Here is a 22,175-nt window from a genome sequence, read left to right as displayed (position 1 = left end):
AAGAGAGTTTTTGTTTTTGTTTTTTTTTATTTGAATGGCAAAGTTCGATTAAAATAGAGTTCTTCTTTTTGCAGTTTTTTTTGCAGCTTTTCTCCCTTCTTTTTGCAGAATAATAGAATCCGTGATGAGATCTTTACTATTTAGTCCAGAAAACCCGACCTGGATTATTGGCTGGTCCAGCGGGATATAACAATTAATGGCTAGTCCAATAAAGTTTAAAAACATGTTATTTTACCTATATGCACTGGACCACGTGATGTGTACAGTTTCCGTCCGTTTTCTTTTCATTTTTTTCCAGTTGCATTCTCTATCTTTTCTGCAACCTTACTCTCAATTGAAAAACGCAAACTGCTTCGTCTTTCTTCACATTCAGAAAACTGCTCCCGTCTCTCTTCTGCAACCTAACTCAATTAATCACCATTATCAGAAAAATATCGAAAAATCACCATTATCAGAAACAGAAACTGCTTCTTCTTTCAGTATCTGACCTAATTTTCATTAAATTCAATTGAAGAAGAAATGGGTACAAGTAGAAAAATTAAGAGGACGATTACAGAAGAAATTACTGAAGTATCTCCATCACCAGTGAAAAGAAGAAAGAAATCTGACGATGATTCACCAACAGAAGCGTCCCCTGCTTCTAAATCTCCTACACTATTGAAAAGAAGAAGCAAATCTGTCGATGATTCAGCAACAGAAACCTCCCCTACTGCTAAATCTCGTACACCAGTGAAAAGAAGAAGGAAGTCTACCGATGATTCACCAACAGGAACCTCCCCTACTGCTAAATCTCCTACACTATTGAAAAGAAGAAGCAAATCTGTCGATGATTCAGCAACAGAAACCTCCCCTACTGCTAAATCTGGTACACCAGTGAAAAGAAGAAGGAAGTCTACCGATGATTCACCAACAGGAACCTCCCCTACTGCTAAATCTCCAACAACAAGAAGTATGAGTAAGGTTCCTCAGGAAAAAGGTAAATCAAATCAAAAACAAAGCCAAATATGTACTTCATATTGACATGCAATATTCCCAAAACCTAAAATATGTACTGTTACATATTCAAATGTAGTGTTGTTTAACTAATACATACTAAAATTTAGTATGTCAATTTATATGTGTACTACATATCAATATGTTGTCTGCAATTTGTACTTCATTTTGACAAGTTATATGTTGTACCATACTGATATGTAATGTGTACAAAACTTTTTGATATGTAGTCTGCAATTTGCACTTCATTTTGACAAGTTATATGAGTAAGGTTCCTCAGGAAAAAAGTAAATCAAATCAAAAACAAAGCCTAATATGTACTTCATATTGACATGCAGTATTCCCAAAACCTAAAATATGTACTGTTACATATTGAAATGTATTGTTGTTTAACTAATACATACTAAAATTTAGTATGTCAATTTATATGTGTAGTACATATCAATATGTTGTCTGCAATTTGTACTTCATTTTTACAAGTTATATGTTGTACCATACTGATATGTAATGTGTACAAAACTTTTGGTTTACAAAAACAAGAAGAAGAAGAAGAAGCAACCGACTGCATTCTGCAAAACAAACGATAGACGATATTAGACATCAGAGTAACAGTAGACGACATCAAAGTATCAGACCACAAAGCCATAAACGAAAATTAGGCTTCCGCATATAATTATTATTTTTTTTTTACTTTTTTATATTTCGGTTTAAAAGATATTATTTTAGTAATTTATTGTTGCAAACTTAACGAATTTTTATTTTCCCTTTTTTTTACCAAAGATTGTCGTAGAATTTTTAGCATCCATTATATATGGCATTTTATCTGCGCCTAATCCGAAATTCTGGATTTTATTAAAATCATGTAAACACGGTGTAATAATTTGGTTAAAATTTCAACCAATCAGGATCAAGGGTTTTGTCGACCCGCTACAAAAAATAGGGTGGACGCAACCGCTACATTTGGAGCATCGGATCGAATCTATTTAATTAGAAATCGACGGCCACGAAATGTAAGGGGGCTAACTTTGATTTCACCCAATCAGGAGCAAGGTTATGTTCACCGGTCAATGGGAGGGAAGATGAGCGCAACTCTCGATGTGGCGTGAGAGATGTGATTGGGTGTTTAATTATTATTTTTTTTTGCTAAACTAGGGAATGTTATCGTGCGGACTAAACTTTGTAAGAGCATGGAACGTAAGTAATATTAAAACCCCCACCAAACAGACCAGAGCCAATAAAGACGAGCAACAACTTCATCAAGATTCGGATAAGAAACTAATAAGTATTTACTTTTTGTCTGACTCCACTCAATGTTAGTCGGATTGCATTTTTGTGTTGTATGACTGGGGATTTGACTCAGAATTATTTGAGGCACACATCTGAACATAATTGTATTTTTATTCGCCTCCACCAATCTGTGCCTATCTTGCTTAAAATCTGAAGATAAGTGGCCAGAGTTGAGAAATCTTTAACTAGATGAAAACCCAAGGTTAACAGAATGACTCGTAAAGGCCACTAGCTATTGGATTTTCATATTACACTTCTGAGTTCAATCTGTCCGTAGCATACATGGCATGGAAAAACAAGTACAAGAAAAGCTACCTAAATGATATTTTCAGATTCAGTTAAAGCTAGCCGCACCAGCTTTCAAGAACGATTTCCTACTCAAAGATATAGGCCACAGCTTATAATTAAGCGTACAACAAGACTACATGTTGAAGCTAGAAATTAAGCGTGTTATTCTTATAATTCTTGTACAAGGCACCATATTTGGGTTGTTATCCATAGGCTCTTCAATCAGAATTGCATCCTTTTGCACTGGAGCCGTGACAGGTGACAAGTTCCCGCCGCAATTAAAAAGCAGCATAGGACCACTGCATTCTTCTTTCTCCTTCAGTAGGGTACAAATCTTAGTTTCCAGGGCGGAAAGTCCCTATTTTGCCAAGACCAACTGCTGCTCAGCCTCAATTACTCAGTGCCTTTGCCTGAACCTGTTCCATTAATGTGTTCTGAAGCTTCTTCTCCTCTGCAAAATATTTCTTAATATCTTCCAAGCGCCCAGGAGCAACCAGACGACGTTGAATTCAAGTTTCTCGGCTACTTTCATATTCTTCTTCCAATCATCAATCACTTCCGAAGAAACCTCCTCAAGAGAGTAGCGATTCATATCCACAATCGAACTCATCATTTCAGAGACAACGACTACTAGGGAATAATATAAATCTGTAAGAACTTGGTTTGCAGTAATGTGTCCATAATTCAACCAAGTCTCTATACAACGATGCTTGCGTTTTCGGTATACTGAAGCCTCAAACGTCTTCAAATTCCTCATCCAGAAACTTTTGCACGGTGCTTACCTTCTTCATATAGTTGGTCGGTCAGCACCAGGAAACTTATCTTGTTTTGTTGCACTAGGAACTGCAACCTCAGCTACAACTTCCACTACCCATGTAAGTTCACTTGGCGCAGGAACAGGGTAGATTCCTTCTGTAGGCATCACAACTTCCGCAAGCACCCCTACACTCTGGTAAGCTTCCATTGAGTTACTTGTGTGCGCCTGAAATGCACGTGAAACTGACTACTTCATCTCTGCCTTTTAATCCAGACTTCTGTATAAGCGGGTCAAACTTGCCTTCTTTATACGCACACTCAAGCAGACAACAGCAGTGGAAACTGCCCACGGACTTGGAAGGGTACACCTTTTCATGTGCTTGCACAAGAGGCCAGGGAGACTGAACAAATTTACAGAGTTGGCAATACTGCTGTACCAACCAAGATTGGATTTGAATCTGGTTTCTATGTTTCTAAGATCAACCCTCGGTATCATTTCTTTTCTTGCTCAGCCTTTACTCTTTAGTTTGGGATCTGTAGGAAGACTTGCATCTGAATCTGGTGGAGGACTCTTCTGGTAAATCATGTTAGCGTCAACTGTGTATGAAACAGTGGAGATTTTTGCAGCAGCTGAAAGTGATGACCAGTAGTACCAACTATTCTTCAAGTACTTGATAATTTCTTCGAATACGATTATTGCTTGAATCATATGAAAGATCAAACTTTCACTTTATTATGGCAAGACCAAAAATTGAAGAAAAGTTATTCATCAACAAACTTGCAGAAAAAACATATCGCCATAATACATACATAATTTAATGTTAATGTATGGATTATCAGTGTCAAATTAGAGCTCTCCTGAAATGTAATGTAACAGTAAGAATTGCTACCAAAATACCAATATCTTCCCAATGGCGATTAGTGGCAGAAATTGCTCAACAATGGTCAAGTTTCCATTTATTATGTAAATTCTACTCTACAGCACTTGCTACATTTTCTTATAATGCTGTAAATCTGCTAATAACACAAAATGGAATGGAAATTGACCACTGGCTTAAAAAATGATGTAATGACAGTTCTAAAACTGTAATTATCGCCTAGTCCTACCAAATCAACTATTTCAGGAAGAAAGATCGGAAATAGACAAGCTCACCTTAAATACTGACCCTGCAGATTTGATAAATGCACGCCAAGCAGATCTTTTTAATGGGTCAGACTTTAATGGCCTGAGTGTTTCTTCAGGAAGAGCAGCATCCATATCGGAGAAGTTACTCTTGAGCTGCCTTAAAATTGGAGTAACCTTTCCCACCATAGGCTTCAAAATAAATGTTCAGGCACTACACAGCAGGGACCCTAAGGTGCTGGAGTATTCTTCTCTGAAGATTCTGGATCTTTCTTGTTTGAACTTTCTAAAGCTGATACCTTGGCTCTTGGCTGTTCCTCCTTGAAACCGTTCTCAGCACTTATTCTTGCGGAGTGTGTGGGAATTTTATCAACTGATAGTCTTGTTTTTCTATACTTACTCCACAGTGTTGTTACACCTAGTACCATTTTCGGCTTCTTTCCATTGGGCAACATTCAAAATTAGTGCTGGATCATGGAGATACAGAGATGGGACAAGGGATGTAATCCCATCTGAACCAATGAGTCCTATTCCTTTCAGTAATTCCTTGTTGGAATCATCGGTGATGAACTTTTTTTTTAATCTCCTCCAGGCTATAGGGACAAACCATTTCCTTCTTTTGAAATTTTATCACTCTAGAACTAGTGTCCAATTTTCCACTCTTTGATGCGTCAATTCTGCTTGTTTCACATGCATGCTCCTCACGGTTGGTGCTTACTTCCCCTTTTGTGTGATCATCATTTTCCTTGCTTTCATCATTGGCTGGTAACAGTGAGTTGCACTTCCCATCATTATGCTCCTCGAGTTCCAATTTGGTGGAAAAGGTCTGATGGCAATTAAGCGGTCTGGAAGGCCAGACCAGCTCTAGGACCTATAATATCAACATAAGTTGCTTTCAACTTTCTACCCGCCTGTTTGGAACGACATCAGAGATTCAGAGGATTCTGGCTCCATACATGGACCATACATTGTTTCCAATATCGCTGAAGCTTTTGTTGCAAGAGAAGCTTTCCACCATCAAAGGACCTCAACCCAGTGAATTAGCAGTCATCCAGAATAGGATTTCCAGCTTGTTGAGAGGACTGAGACATCAATATGTGCATCTGCAGAATCGACCGATTTTTTCAGAATATTAGCATCATATTAAAATTCAAAACAAAATGTATTGCAAACTATTCTTCTAGATCTTAGAACATGAATAGCAGCATGCAAGAGCAAAAACAGAGGAAACAAATATATTTCTACATAAGCTCACCAACCTTTTTAACCTGCCCTTGAACACAACCTACTGTCTGAACCCTTGAACTTTTAGTACATTTAAATTGTTATGTGCATTATGCAACAAATTCATGTATACGCACGAAAGTGCAAGGGGCAGATGCCCTCACTGTCCCTAATTTTAACATACACCTGATAGAAAAGTTTATAGTTTATACATGCTTGTTTGATATGAAATTCGCCCATGCACAACTAGTAATATAATTGTTACCATAATCCCATTCTCAATGTCACCTATAAATGTTATAGCGGAAAACCTTGTACTAAGCTGACTAGAGTGAGACATGATTTATGTTTCATCCTAAATATCACAGCTTATCTTTCATAACCGAAATAGGACACAATAAATTCACTATAATGGGCTTCTGGTCAAATACCTTGGTCCTTGCAGACAAAAGAGTGGTTAACGTTTTTAAAACGACATGTTGGACTTACACCTTAACAAGGTTGAGCATAAATTCATGATTGGGTTATAATATTACCAGCTTTGGATTATGCAATCATGTCCGATGATCACTGGTTCTTCAGAAAAATCTACTTACATGAAGGTCATGAACTTATTGGTTGTATCTATTGCTATGAATCAAATGTCGCTCAACTAAAAGTTCCATTTGCCATTGAAAAAGCATTTAGATCGGCAATCATTCATTTTGACAGTATAGAACAACAAAATAGTTGATATGGTTTATAAATCCAAAATCAGAAAGAACCAAGAAATTGTGAAGTTTAATATCTGATTATCTGTTAGCAAGGTTTCAGTGTCGCAACATTTTTTCTTTCTTTTTTCCAATAGTCCTACTAAAAATAGGCTTTCACTGAATGAAGTTAATGAGGTTCTGTACTTATCAATTCTAGCAATTATTCTAAGATTTTCGATATCATAGATTCATAATTGAAAAAGGTGCAAAACACAGTTGCTACTCAATAAATGTTTACAACAAACCATTATTGTGTTATACGGGCAGAAACATATCGATAACGGGTACAATGCCTTTCGGTTCAATAGTTTTGGACCTTTGGTACATCAAATTCTCTGTGTTTACTAGTTATGAGGTTTTTTTCCAAATTTCTCCAAAGAGTGATGAAATTAAACATACTGTAACTAGTAAATCTAACACCACCCAAGCTAATTTTAAAGCATTATAATGAATTTTATGTTGTTCTACTTAAATCTCTACATCGAAAAGGATTACAACATATTTTATCAAACTTGCAAATGCAACACTAAACATATGTTATCAAACACTTTGAGCTAAGCAAGAATTTCAAGTAAAAAAAAATTAAAAAATTTACCTTGAGAGCAGTATGCTCGCAGAAATAATGCTTGCATTTGGTAACGACAGGTTCAATAAAAGACTGTCAGACAAATGAAATACACAAAAGGCAATGCATTTTCATCATCATAACTCACATTTCTCATCCTCATCATCATCATCATGTGCTTTTAAAGCTAAATTCCTCTTTGGAATCTTCTCAGCTTCCTCCCATTCTCTCCATCATCATAAACTTATAAGAATCCCCAAACCCACAATACCTAGTCTCCTTATAGTCGCACTTGATTTGTTTCGTCGACGTCCCAGTTGAAAAATGTAGCTTATTATCAGCTTTTGAAGCCAATTTGGGCTTTTGAATCACTGAGGAACCTTTACCTTCTTCTCCATTGTCCTCCTCTTCACCACCATTCGGTTTCTTACATTTTTGTTCTTAGATGATGGTTTTCAGAAGAAACTACACACTAAAGAATCAAAATCAAAATCAAAATCTCGACAGTAAAGAGAAACAAAAACAAAACTAAGAAGATTCCTTACCTGGTTCCATGGATGGTTCTTTCACAGCAGGTCCATTGGATTTTTCAGAATCCGCCATAATTTCCTTCTCTGATGCAAAAACCCCTAAAATCTACAGACTTTGGAAGAAATTGGACAAATTACTGAAGAGAAATTCAGAGTTTGTGAAGAAAAAATTCTAGGGTTTGTGAGGAAATGTGAGGAAATATCGTTTCTTTAGATAATGATGTTAAAATCTGTTTATGGGGCCTGTTATAAATTGGGCTTTAACCACATTGTAGCAAAGAGCAACTATGCCCACTATGGTCTCTCATCTCTTACAAGTCAAATTCCATTTTTGGTATTTTTGTTTTTGGAAAAATGATATTTTTGTTTTTTTTCACTTTTGCCTTAAAATACGCAAAGCAAAGGTGCACACGGTACGGTAAAACTCGGTTCTTGACGAGACCGAATACATGTACCTCCCTAACCTCGGTTCCAAAATTTTAGACTGATGCCTGTATCCTGTACCTCGGTTTAGGTACCATTCGATACAATGCGTACGATTCCGGTACTAGTCACTGTTCAAGAAAAAAAAAAGAATCCAATGGCTATTATCAGTTTATATATATACCTAGTCTCTGTAAAGGTAATCACAACCTTATACTCTTCTGATAAAGAATCAAAACCAAAACATGACATAAATAATTGTACTCTCTGAACGTGGAGTTACATAGTTGAGGACTAGTGATTCACCCCTGATTGGGTGAACAATAGAGACCACACCATTACGACTAGAAGCTCCACTCACTACTTTTTTACAAGCTAAACCATTATAATAACCTAAACATTTGTAAGTGAGAAATTTTTCATCATCATCATCCCTTTTCTCTTTTTTGAAATGGGAGGAGGAACTGTGGTGTCGTCAAATTTATCCTTTCCTAGAGTGAAAAAGTAAGCACCTTGAGATACATTGGACAGACTAAATACTAGGTTTAATTTTATTTATTTTTTGAATAAAGTGAGAAGAAGCAAATTTTGAATCTTTGAAAGTGTAATTGTACCATAACCTACCGAGACTAGTACCTCAAACCCTAGCCTTATGTTCCATATATACCTACCACCCCTAAATCCAATGGTTATTATCAGTTTACTACTCCTAAATTTAATGGCTATAATTTTTCAGTACATTCGGTCCGGGACGGTACGGGATCTATATAAGACCATGTACCTTCTTAGTCCCGGTTCCTATTTTTTGGACCGATACCTGTACCCCTTTCTTGGATCGGTATAAAAAGGGGTACAATTCCACCGATTCCGGGACGGTCCGACTCGGTTCTTGTGCACCCTTAACGCAAAGTGTTAGAAAAAGTGGAAGCATTATTTTTCTAAAACAGAGAGAGTAATAGATAGCCAAGCTTTGGCTACCTGGTGGTGCAGATAGCTGATGCTTATCATGCCGAAACTAAGTTTGGTTTCACCATTAGATTTCACATTTTTAATTTTTTGGGTGGTAGACTTAGAAATCTTTTAAGCAGAGACTTAATTTTCTTTCTTTATATAGACATTTTATTTTTCTTCATTTTAGATATTGGCATTTGTGAGTGTCGTGCATTTCTTTGTGAAGGAGAAACGTTAAATTTTATTAATAGGAAAAACAAAAAAGTACAGAAAAAAATATTGGCATTTGTGAGTTTCGTGCATTTCTTTATGAAGGAGAAATGTTAAAAGTTTGTTAATAGGAAAAACAAAAAAGTACAGAATAAGAGGCACATTAAGTGCACAGAGGCCTGAGCAAAAGCTAGCCAAAATGAACAACCATATGGCGAAATACTCACAAAACATCAAATATAAAGCTAAATGCATGAAATGTTCATTTCATGTGTTCAAAAATTTTATACAGACAAGATTGTTAATAGATTGTTAATAGTTCACTAACCCTGGCTCTAGCCCTCCTAAATTTTCACGAGTATTTAGTAAGCTTTTTGATGTTATGTCATAATTTGTATTCAGCACATCATATATTTAGAGTTTAGTACAGTAAGAATAAATATTTATTTCACATTTGCAACTTATTATGGAATTCGGAACATCAGAGTTAGAATTCTCTCTTCTCTTCCCTCTTCTTTCTCTCAAAACCTTTAGGGAAAAAAACTCCTTCCTTCTTTGCTCAGATCTGGTCCTTTAGGACCGGAATTGAGCACTTTTGATTAGTTTTATATATTTAATCGTCATCTAGAAGTTATTTCGTTGATTATAATAAATTTCTTCGCTATTAGAGCGATTTTGTTTTCGCTATTAGGGCGATTCTATCTTCACTTTCGTAGTGTTTCTTTCTTTAGATTTGTTCGTGACTCGTTATCTTGGATACACGTACATCGGCGATTCAACGCGGTCAAGATCAAGTTCTTCATCAAAAATATAAATTTAGGATTTCCGGTTACTAGCTACACATGAAGAATTTTTCGGCAAATTACTCCTCTCTCATAGGAGCACCTCTTTTTAAAGAAGAAAACAAATCAAAATTGTCGAATTACAATTTTGGTACCATTGCTTCTCCAATCTATATGTACAAGAATTGGGTGATGTCATTATAGATCGCTCTTTCTCTTTGCGATTTATTTGTATGTCACATCTTTCTTGTATTTGTTTCATGTTTTTGATCTACTTGTTTTTCTTGGAAACCATCATGTATACATTTCTTATATGGAATGAAATACTTATGGTTTGATTATCAAAAGAAAAAAGAAACTTATTATGTATATGTTGTGATACAAGTCTATAAAACAAAGCTAATATGTGGTTAGTTAGTTTTTTTGTATTACTTATAAACAACCATAATAAGTGCCTAGAAATTTCAAAAATTTAATGTCAAAAGTAAAACATTGTCAATTTTTTTAAGTGCTTTTTGAAAAAAACTAGATTCTGGCTCGATCACTTGATATTTTGGATTAACGCTCAAATCTCTTTAAATGATATATATCTCAAATAAAAAAGAGTGAATCTAATTAAATTATGTATTGATCACAATAAGTACCTAGAAATTTAAAAAGTTTAATGTCAAATGTAAAAAATTGTCAATTTTTGTAAGTGCTTTTTAAAATCTCGCTCCGCCAATGTTTATTTTGGATGAACGCTCAAATCTCTTTAAATGATATGTATCTTATCTTATACTAATATAAAGAAAAGAGGTATTTTGGTTAGTTACAAAAAGACAAAACAGCTTGGTGTAACCCTGATATTATTAATATGACCTTCAATATCAAGTTTCAACTACCACTTCACCTATATATAAGGTTAAAAACGTACATTAAATTAGTATTTATATATTTAACCTTATTTACATATTCACATAAATGTCATTGTTTTAAAAATATATCAAAATTCTTAAAAACTTGATATCTTTCAAAACACACACCGAATTTTTGTAAAATTAACATATTTGGAAAGCTCTTATTTAAATTACCTACTAATGAGTACAAATAAGAATATTAAATTTTATTTTACGAAAAAAAATATCATTGCTATAAAATTTGGTGTTGTTAGAAGAATCAAATTCAATCATGTGCATCGCACATGTGTTTTCACTAGTCTTAAATAAAAAATAGCGAAGCTAATTAAATTATGCAATTACCACAATAAGTACCTAGAAGTTTCAAAAATTTAATGTCAAAAGCAAAAGATTGTCTATTTTTGTAAATGCTTTTTGAGAAAACCAGCTAGATTCTGGCTCCGCCATTGTGTATTTTGGATCAACGCTCAAATCTCTTTAAACGATATATATCTTAAATAAAAAAGAGTGAAGCTAATTAAATTATGCAATGGCTAAATACATCCCTTGCTTTGGTTCGATACAAATTGTATCCACTTCTCACGATTTAAATTTTAACTTTTAAAAGTGACCAAGTACAACCCAAAAAAGTCAAATAAAAGTACACTGCGTTGGTTTATCATTAGTTAGTTAGTTCTTGATTATCTTCCTTGAGATAATAAACCTGGCTTAATTGCGGGCCCCTAAAAACAATTAGGGGCCCTGCACTACAGGACAAAAAAGGGTTATGAAATAGCAAATATGGGTTATCCCTTGTCCCCCTATTTTTTAAAATGGCTAAATTACCCCCAATGATTAGTTAAGTTAAGTTAATTAATTAGTTTAAGTTAAAATCTGATTTAAGAGTTAAAATTTGTGGGGAAAAAATGTGGTGTTTTTTTGTGTGTGTGTTGAGAAGAAGAAGAGGAGTTTTGTGGGAAAAGTTAGGGTTTTTAGAAATGAGTGATTGTAGTGGAGGAAATGATGTTGGTGAAGCTTCAAACAGCAAACAAGATTGTGTTGATGGTGAGATTATCACAAATAATCCGATGGATTGGATGTTTGATGAGGAGATGTTAATTGAGGAAGCCATGAATAATGGTGGAGATGAAGATCCCATTGTTCAAAATGAAGGAACCAATCCTCAAAAATGAAGAACCCGCACCTCAAAACAACCAGGTAAACCTCATATACTCTTGAAATTGTGTGTTTGTTGCTCCAAGTGGTTCGAATCATCCACACTATGGAACTACTCAGTGTAAGGGTCGTCATAGTCGGGGTGTGTATACCAAAACGACCCTATTGGGTCGTCAGTTTATTTACACTACTCATAACGACTGAAACCTGTAACTTTTGCAGGATATGAAAAATCGTTATAGTAGTGTCATACAGAGTGACGACCCTTTTAGTTGGTCAGATAGAGTCGTCATGTGTTTTGGTTAACAAAGGAACGACTCTAAAACCAAAACTCCCTGTAAAATGTAACACTTAGGGTAGTCATATGCCATGACGATTCTGCATAGACATTGCAAATATTATGAAGGGTCGTTAGATAACGTAGTAATATGTTGTAACGACTCTTGATATGGATTTTCATAATTTTTGATTTTATAGGATCATTTCATTGAATCGTAAAAGGCATACATCTTGCATAGCGTTGAATTGAAGGAAATGAAATACAATAGATAATAACGGTGCACTTAAACACTTAAGCATAAATGTTGTAGTTATACGTAGTGCCTTCCAAGATAAAGTAGCAATCGTCGAACTCAAACATTTTCCCACGCAACTCTTCATAATAGCCATACGCCTTCTCCAACTGAAAATGCAAACATACTCAGTTAGTATTGATCAAATCTTTGGATAAGTTTTACCTCTTTGAGAACGACCCTTTGAGAAAACTGAACAGAAAGGCGTGTGTTTTTACGTGAAGGGTCGTTTGTTTGTTTACAGAGTCGTCATACTCTACCAAAAGAGTCGTTTGTCCTCTATAACAACCATGACGACAGTAGCTCTGTTATACAGACCTGATTTGGTCGTCAAGCTGCAAAAAAAACTAAGTGACGACCCCAGTAATTGGTAGAATGCCTAGAGTTTCTGGGATGGAGAGTCGTCAATTTGCAAGTTCCCTTGTTGACGACTCTTGTTTTTTCAAGGATAATCAACAAACTTTATAATTGTGATTTGTATATTGTTGTAGTTGGTGGTGCAACCAAGATCTCAACCAGAACCGGTTTCTACGATGGGGTCGGATACCTTGCAACACTATATTACTGATTTGGCACATTTCCCTCAACCGTTTAGTTATAGTTGATTTTTAATTGTTTAATTAGATATAATGGATGTGTATTTTCTTATATGAATGTAGACATGGAAAGACAATGCTGAGGCCAAGGAATGGCTTATCTCAAAGGCCAAAGAGAAGATGTGCGTGGTTGCTCAAAGCAAACACGTCGATTCCAGTAGGATGGAGATGGTATGCGAGAGAGCGGGGAAAAAGGGAGAAAGTCACAAAGGTAAGAATTACAAATATGAGAAGAAGACGACTAGGGTGTACAAAACTGCTTCGAAGAAGTGTGGATGCCCTTTCAGGATTTATTTCAAAAGGCACCATGAAACTGATCGTTGGTTTTTGGATTGTATTCTGGATGGTCGTCACAGCCATCCTCCGCCTAAAAGTTTGTATGGACATCCTGCATATGCCCGGTTGAAGCTGCATCAAATGGAGAAGGTTCGACAAATGAAGGGATTTAGGCCTCTTAAGATCCTAAATGCAATAAGGGCGGAAGATAAGGATAACCTGTCTACTATTTCCACAATCTACGCTTCCAAAGCAACGATCAAGAGAACCGAATGGGATGGTCGGTTAATTATGCAACAATCTGAGTGGTTAGCAGAAAAACTTAACTACGCCATGCAAACAAGAACTGGTCCGGGAGACACAGTTACTCATATTTTTCTTGCGCACCCAAGAATGGTGGATTTGGCTCAGTGTTTTTACCAGGTTCTATTCATAAATGCCACCTACAAGACAAACAGGTATATCATGCCCATGTTGAACGTGGTAAAACATAAATAAAAGAGGTTCTATTATTGACAAACAGGTTCTATTCACCGTGGCATGGTGCTTTATGGAGAAAGAAGAGATAGAGGATTATGTTTGGGCGTTTGGGCGTTTGAGTAGGGAAACGATCGTAAATCCACACCTATTGACACCGAATAAGAAAAAACAAAACAATCTGATAAGTATAAAAAAATTAAAAGAATAAACAAACATAAATAAAGTATACAACTTTGTTCAATCCAATTACCTGGAGTAGAGTTGTATTCCCATGGATTTAAGAAGATCGTTCCCGAGATGCAGTTGATAACTGACAATTCAAATGTGCTACCATGGCAGTCCCCCAAGAGTACTTGTTCACATCTTCTAACGGATCCAAAAGTTGAAGAAGATTTACACTCACCCGGTTACCCTTACTGTCGGGAAATATAACCGATGCAAGTGTGTACAAAAAATAGCCAGCAGCTGCATGACGACATTGCATATCAGATAGACCTTCAACTTGCTCTCTGATTAGTGTTCCAGCAAACATCTCCCTAATTTCAACTAGTATGAACTCTTTCTTCAGGTACTTCTTTCCAGTCACCTGAACGAACATGCCATTTGTGGTCTCTTGATCCCATCCAAACAATCTCTCGGTCAATCCATAAATTTCTTCCCAACTAAGCCTTTTCTTGAACTTGTCGTTGGTGGGTTTTCCTTTCACATGCAACCCTAATATCTGATCTGCATCATTAGGTGTCAATTCCATCTCACCAAAAGGGAATTGAAAGATATGGGTTTCGCCGTAAAACCTCTCACTGAAACATGATACTGCAACCTTGTCATAGGCAATCACAGAGTTCACAACAGCAGTATATAAAGCAGAATTTTCAATAATAGCCTTGACTCTTTCACATTCATCCTTTAGTTCCCACAAGGACATTTTCGCATAAGAAGATTGCCGCCTGAAAATACGTACGACATTCTTATGATCCTACAAAAAAAAAGTAAATATATAAAAAAAATATATATTAACATCAACAAATCAAATATAAAACCAAAGTTGAGATATTCTTACAATTGTTTCGAAAATGGTACGAGCCCAACTACCCTTATATCCAAATAAAACTTTGCAGCCATCTATAGGTTCTCATCTCGCTTTACCACCACGAAGACGAGTCAGCTGCAAATGTGTGGCGGGAATGTGTCTTGCGCTCTCTGCAATTGGATTTCCATCCTTTCGTGTACGCGGTCTCACCTTCTCTTCAACTATCCCTTCATCATCACCAACAACACCCTTACCATCATTACCTTCATCCTCCTCCTCCTCCTCCTCATCAACACCATCACCACCAACACCCTTACCACCATTACCTTCATCCTCCTCCTCATCATCATCATCACCACCACCACCACCAACACCCTTACCACCATTACCTTCATCCTCCTCCTCCTCATCATCATCACCACCATCAACACCAACACCCTTACCACCATTACCTTCATCCTCCTCCTCCTCCTCCTCCTCAACATCATCATCATCACCACCTTCCCCACCATCACCCTTACCAGCATTACCTTCTTGTTCCATAATTTCTTCCTCATCGCTTCCAGAAGAAGATACAACAGGGGAGGAAGAAGGTGACGAATCAGACAAACCATTATTGGGGTATCTAGGTTGGTCGATGGACAAGAGTATCTCATTCGGCTTTTTTCCTCGAAATGGACCAGCATTCAAATATCTGGTGTGTCGGGGAGGTTTGCTGGGAGGAGTAGGCATGTGTTTCTTGTCTTTCGTTTTATTACAATGGTAACATAAACAAAAAAGAAACAAATAAGTTGAGTATTTCCTGCTATCAGAAATAGAGTCGTCAACATGTATCTTAAAATCGAAACGACTCTAACAACAAACATGATGACTCTACAAAAATGTTTAACGACCCTTGCAATATTTTGGACAGTGAATATTCTTATTTTGCAACTAGGGTCGTCATGTGACTAATTAAATTGCAAACGATTCACATATGGTATATGACGACACTAAGAAGAATAGTCGACGACCCTGTGTAACCAATTGACGACTATAGGCTTTACAAGTGACGACCCTATCAATATTTTGGACAGAGAGATGGTTTTTTTCCAACATAGGGTCGTCATAAATCTACAACAGAGAGGTAACGACTATAATCAACTTAGAGAAACCTGAAAACTAACGACCCTAACATATAAAGTAACGACTCTTCCAATATTTGGGACAGAGAGACTGTTCGTATAGATTCTTTGGTCGTTAGATACATACAAGGGTCGTCTACATATTCATCGAATGAACAAAAATTTGCAGTACCAGATATAGGGTCGTTAATGGAAAAATCGTAAGAGTAACGACTTTTCATAAATTAAACATGCATGAATAGAGTCGTTCTAGTATAAGAGATTACAGATTGACGACCCTAACACTGAAGATGAAAAAATTGATTCCAAAACTCAATCAAACAATCAAAAAAGAACCAAATAATCGAAAAAAAGGTGGGTTTTAGTTCACTTACTTTCTAATCGGCGCCATTTCTTCTACTTCTTCCCCGCTGGTTGATATGGTCTTGGTTTTGAGATTAATCTTCAATTTGTGTTTCTCTACCGATTTAGGGTTTGACAACTTTCCTTTTTACTCTTCGGTTCGAGCCATGTTTGTAGTAGAAGTTAATCGTCGATTAAAGTTTTTCGTATCGACGATTACGACGATGAATCGACGAAGAAAAAAAAATTGGGTCGTCAATGGAGGAGAATAAGAGAGAACACGGGAGAGGAAAGGGAGGGGAGGAGTTTCTGATTTTGTTTTTTGAAAATGAATTGGGGGCCTTAGGTTTAGAGTTAATAGGTTTTCAAGTAGAAGGGTATAATAGTATTTTTCACACCCATTTTGGAACCCCTATAATGTTTGGTGTCGATATAAATTGGTCAGGATCCCTAATTTTTTTTTAGGGGCCCCAATTAAGCGAGGATAATAAATCCTAATCTAAAATCATACTCTTTGATTTATTAAAAGTGATCATGAATTCTCCTATAAATTTGATATTATTTTATTAATTTAAAAAGATTCAGTGGTGACTCTTGGTTAGCTGAAGTTTATTGGAACTTACATGTGGCACATGGATAAATTTGTCATAGCGGATGACAACCTCGAGAAGAAAATTGCAGAGCATAGCAGGTGAAAGCGCTAAACAAGCTTGCTTGACAGCCGCCGAAAATCTATGTAGATGCACCGCTAGTTCAGTTGCTTCTTACGGGTACATGTGAACCACATTTTGTCTAAAGCGACATAACAACCTCAGTCCAGCACTTAGGTAAAAGATTTGGAGGTAAGTTAGGATAACACTTACTCTGTTAATGCTCTTGATATCGTTGTAAGCACTTCAGATGAATCGACAAACAGTGGAGTAGACAAGCTACAGGCGGAATGCAGTATGCCCTGCTAGTAAACAAGGAAATTGCAGACATTATCATTAATAACCAACCTAGAAGAAAGCAAAGCCAAAAGAATTTGTGTGAAAAATCTGAACCTCAGAGGAGAGAATCCCAACAGTGCCAATTTCACAGTTGTTTTTGTTGTCCACCCCAGCGTTCTGATAAATAACATATTTAACTCCTCTGAATGCTAGTTCTTCAACCATTTTGTCAACCTATTTTGCATTACCTCTTCTAAGAAGTACTTCTATAAACTTCTTTTTAACATCAACACATAAACTGAACACGTTACTGTTGACTGGTGGTTCAATAACTAAACCCAAAAAACTAACTTTCGGGGTTGGGTCCCCATTATCAGCAGGGAGCCACTTTGCTAGTTTTGCAACCTGTACATAGTCAAATACAGGAAAGCATAATCAGTATCATATATATATATATATATGTATGTGCGCGCGTGCGCGCGCTACACAAGACAAGCACATACCTAAGTAACTGACGTGAAACATAAACTCACATCGAAGTGTGTCTCGTAAAGTTCTTTATGTTTAGCATTACCAACATAAATCACCCATCCAGTCTGCTAGTCGATCAGACATTGCCTGCAAAACTAAATATTAACCCCAACATGTCCATACAGACAAAATCTAAAAGGATGACACGTGAAACACCCCATATAAAAAATACCAACCGAAGAGCCGCTAATTGAGTTGCGTATGTGTGAAACTTCCATCCTTTTCCACCAGATTCAAATGTCTATTCTCATCACTCGGCCAGCATCCTCGACGTTCCTCAGCAAGCCTCGCTCCGTCAAATCATCCAAACCTCCAGGGAAATGGTTGTTGTAAAAACTAGAACCCTGGTGAAAACCCAGTAAAAACACATGTTACCAACATTTCTTTTCCTCCTAAAAAAGAACAAACAACTACAGTATGCAAAACAAAAATAGAAGGAAAAAAAACATATAAGTATCTACACTCTCATGCCAAGAGCGAAAGAACACCCAATACCTAAATTTCAGTCTAAAGGTGCAGCATTACCCTGGCCATAAAATTTGGCATGTTTGAAAGAATATACAATTCAAATTAAACTGATAAACACTCAAATATTACCAGTGGTAAAAAAACAAACTGATAACCTCTATTTAAATTGATGCAAAATGTACATTTCCACCACAGTAAATTAGAGACTAGACCACATTATGTTGAACGAAACAACATTTCTACAACACGAACAACTAATCAATTGAAAAGACGAGGGTACCCAAATGTACCTCAACCTAAAACTTTTCCACCTATAAGTCCTTTCTCCGAAAGTGATTGTCTATGGACTGAGTCGAGACAATACAACTAATCGGTTCACACTTCGTGTAATCGTCTACAGATACGAGATCGAGACAATACGACAACAAGATAACTTGTGTGATTGACTATGGATACAAGATCGAGACAATACAACAACGAAGTATGATTACTTGATAATAGGTTCAGATTTAACCAAACACAATAGGATTGCTATCAAGTAATTAGGAATTAACGTTTGTGTATTTTACTTCTAATTATAATAAACCAATACATCACTAATAAATTTTTTCAGGAGGATCGGGAGACTGTGCTGAGTCAACTCAGTTTTTCTTCTTCATCAATTTCTCTGATTTTAATTTGTTTTTGATGTTATATTAACTTTCTTTGCATACTACTTGATGTTGTAATGATATAGTTGCTGTGATTTCATGATTTTTGGATCTCAATTTCCATTATTTAATTTCTTTTAAGTTTTTTGAAATATGGATTACTAATATCCTTTTTCCTAATGTGTTTGCATTTGGTTTTATCCCTAATGATGTTTACCTTGTTTGCAGTTGTAATTCAAGCGTTTGCTAATGTTGTTCTAGAGCTTTTTGAAGCTATTATGTGTTCACTGATTGTCAAGTTTGATTTTCTGGAGAAGTTCTTCCACCGATTTACTGTGATGACTCACTAGGTTTCGAAAAGTGCCAGAAAGAAATTCAAAATTCAAAAAGTTCGTTACAAACAAACTGCATTCATTACTCTCATAATTATCAGAATTTTTTACAGCTGCAGACTTACCTTTTCTAATCTAGATTTTCTCCGGAGAAATTATATTCGGTCAATATATTCATCTCAATATACGCGGATGAATATCTTCTTCGGTTCAAGTCAAATCCAGATTTTTCTAGGGTTTAATATTTATAAAAACCAGCTATTATGTGATAATACACATTTTGGAAACAGTTCTCAAGCTCATCTCAGTAATTCTTTTAATCAACCAATGTCGTAAGGAAATGATAAAACTGTTACATACTTGGCTGCAAAATTTATGCAAGGTGCACTTGATCTGGGAGACATTGAAGAGGTTATGTATCATCAAGCTGATAATGAAGAAGACAAGGAGGAAATCAATGAAGAAATTAGTCTGATATGAAAGGTTATCATTGAAGGTAAGATGGGGATTAAGACTGTGGGGAAAAACATTTTTCTAACCTGAGATTTTTTGCCTGAAGGGGATCTCAAAGTCTTTGAATTGGATAACAATATTATGGAATTCTGTTTTAAAGATAAAGAAACGCAGAAAAAAGTGTTTGATACTCGTCCTTGGAGTATCAATGGTTATCTTGTTATTCTTCACTTTTATAACTCTGAGATTATTTATCAGGATTTGAAATGGAGTGTTCGATGTTTCTGGATTCAGCTCAAGAGAATTCTTCCTGAACATATGAATGTCAAAGTTGTTACTAAGATAGGAAAAACTGTGGGTGAGGTCATTACAGTTAATCCAGAAGATGCAATTCCAATACCATGAGATTATGTCAAAGATTGTGTTCAAGTTGATGTCAACTTTCCAATGAGAAGAGGGGTTATGTCAATTACCAATACAGGCTCCACAAGATGGATTAAGTTTTTTTATGAGAAACAACCTCATAAGATTTGTTCTAACTGTTACATCTTTAATCATACCAGAGGTGCTTGTAAGGCTGCTACTGATTATCTTGCTAAGCCTCATTACTTTGGGGAGATTAAAAAAGGAGAAAGGAAACAAATCACTGTTACTAAAGGTGGAGATCAGGTGCCTAAGTTTAGTCAGAGGACTACTGTGAAGAGTACTGTTTTTGTACCTCCAAAAGATGGATATGTAATTGGTCAAAGTTCTGTTAATGAAGTAGATGCTGCTGAAGGTGAAAGACTTGGTAAGAGGCAGAGGAACAATTCTCCAGAAAATCTTGTTTTTGAACTTGATGATTCAAACTCTGTCATTCTTGTGAACACACAGACAACCAAAATAATCACAACAAGGGATAAACCATGTAGCAGCACTAAGGAAGCTAAGGTAATCATAATACTCTACAATTTACATTTTTGTCTTAATTTTAATATTTTCAAAATGAAAATTATTTCCTGAAATGTGCAAGGGATTGCTAATAATTTTACAAAACAACAATTCCAAAATTTAGTTAAAACTCAAAACCCCGATTTCATTTTTCTTTGTGAAACTAAAATTGATGAAGGGAGAATGATCTCAGTAGCCCAATCAGTGCATTATTAAATTATGTTTGCATAGATAGAATTGGTAAGGCTGGTGGACTTATTCTTATGTGGAAAGATGGCATAGATGTTGAAGTTATTGGTCACGAGAATAACATCATTCATGTAGTCATTCAATTAGATCCAAGTAAACCTAAAGTTCGCATATCTTTCATGTATGGGTGTACTTATTCTGATCCTAAGAAAATTCAATGGAATTTACTAGCTGAATTCAGTAAGGATGTTCAACAACCTTGGATAGTACTAGGTGATCTCAATTTTCATTTAGATAACAATAGCAATACATCTGATAAATGGGTGCAAAATAAAGTTTCTGATGCAGTTTTTAATTGATATTAGCTATGAGGGTAAGGATTATACTTGGACCAGTAATTCTTATGGTACTGGAACTAAAAAATCAAGATTGGATATGGCTCTGAGTAATAATGATTGGTCTTTACAATTTTCCTCTGCTAAGCTTTTACATTTGAATTTCATAGCTTCTGATCATTGTCCTGTTTTGCTTATTACTAATCCTATTCCTAAACATTTATGGAGGCCTTTTAAGTTTTTTAGGACTTGGATAGGACATAATAGATTTAAGGATAAACTTGAACAGTCCTGGAATTTAGATGTTCTAGGTAGTCCTGCTTACAAGTTGAAACAAAAACAGCACAGTGCTAGACTATCCTTATCACAATGGAATAGAATGCAATTTGCGGACATACAAAAGAATATAAATAATTTGCAAAATGCCTTAGAATTAGCTCAAAATGAGAATTATTCTGAGAGTCAGCATGCTAGAGTTAAGTCTATCACTAGTGATCTTGAAAACTGGTATAAAATACAATCTGAATTATATGAAGAAAAATCTAGAAATAAAACTGGATTTGACATGGATAACAATACCAGATACTTTCATACTATGGTGAATAAGAGAAGGCATACTAATAATATATCTGTTCTTTGTGATAATGATGGTAATAGGCTTAGAGACATGGAGGATATTAGTAATCTTCTTACTAATCATTTTAGAACTGTTGCTAGTACTTCAAATTCTGTTTTGGCTGAGGAAAATTTTGATGTTATCCCCTGGTTCTTAGTGATGCTGATAATGCTTTACTCCATGTTGTGCCTGATGATATTGAAATTGAGAATGTTGTTAGGAATATGCCTGCTTGGAGTTCACCTGGTCCTGATGGCTTTCAAGCGGGTTTTTATCAAACTCAGTGGTCTCTTGTTGGTAAGGATATTATTAATGTTGTTAAAATATTTTTTGAAAGTGGTCATATGCCTAGGTGCCTTAATAAGACCTATATATCTCTTATTC

General features: G+C 35.8%; 1 protein-coding gene and 1 long non-coding RNA gene across 3 annotated transcripts; one reads left to right on the top strand and one right to left on the bottom strand.

Moving 5' to 3' along the window:
• Window positions 1-2,450: 2,450 nt before the first annotated feature.
• On the bottom strand, window positions 2,451-7,722 carry LOC113322645. 2 transcript variants are annotated; one of them, XR_003347254.1, is made up of 4 exons: window positions 7,534-7,722; window positions 7,019-7,460; window positions 4,478-5,550; window positions 2,451-4,052 (listed from the first exon to the last, which is right to left on the bottom strand). It is a non-coding gene; the product is annotated as an uncharacterized LOC113322645 (long non-coding RNA). The 2 variants fall into 2 exon arrangements; XR_003347253.1 differs by lacking the exon at window positions 2,451-4,052 and having other exon boundaries at window positions 4,108-5,550.
• A 4,177-nt stretch (window positions 7,723-11,899) lies between these two features.
• Window positions 11,900-13,880, top strand: LOC113325177. Its single transcript, XM_026573391.1, has 2 exons — window positions 11,900-11,980; window positions 13,170-13,880. Exons 1-2 carry the CDS (start codon window positions 11,900-11,902, stop codon window positions 13,878-13,880), a joined length of 792 nt encoding a protein of 263 aa, XP_026429176.1.
• The last annotated feature ends 8,295 nt before the right edge of the window (window positions 13,881-22,175 follow it).

This window comes from Papaver somniferum, chromosome 11 (genome assembly GCF_003573695.1).
Source record: "Papaver somniferum cultivar HN1 chromosome 11, ASM357369v1, whole genome shotgun sequence".
NCBI classification, from domain to species: domain Eukaryota; kingdom Viridiplantae; phylum Streptophyta; class Magnoliopsida; order Ranunculales; family Papaveraceae; genus Papaver; species Papaver somniferum.
Note: the sequence above shows the minus strand (reverse complement) of the source record. Positions and strands in the feature narration are given on the sequence as shown.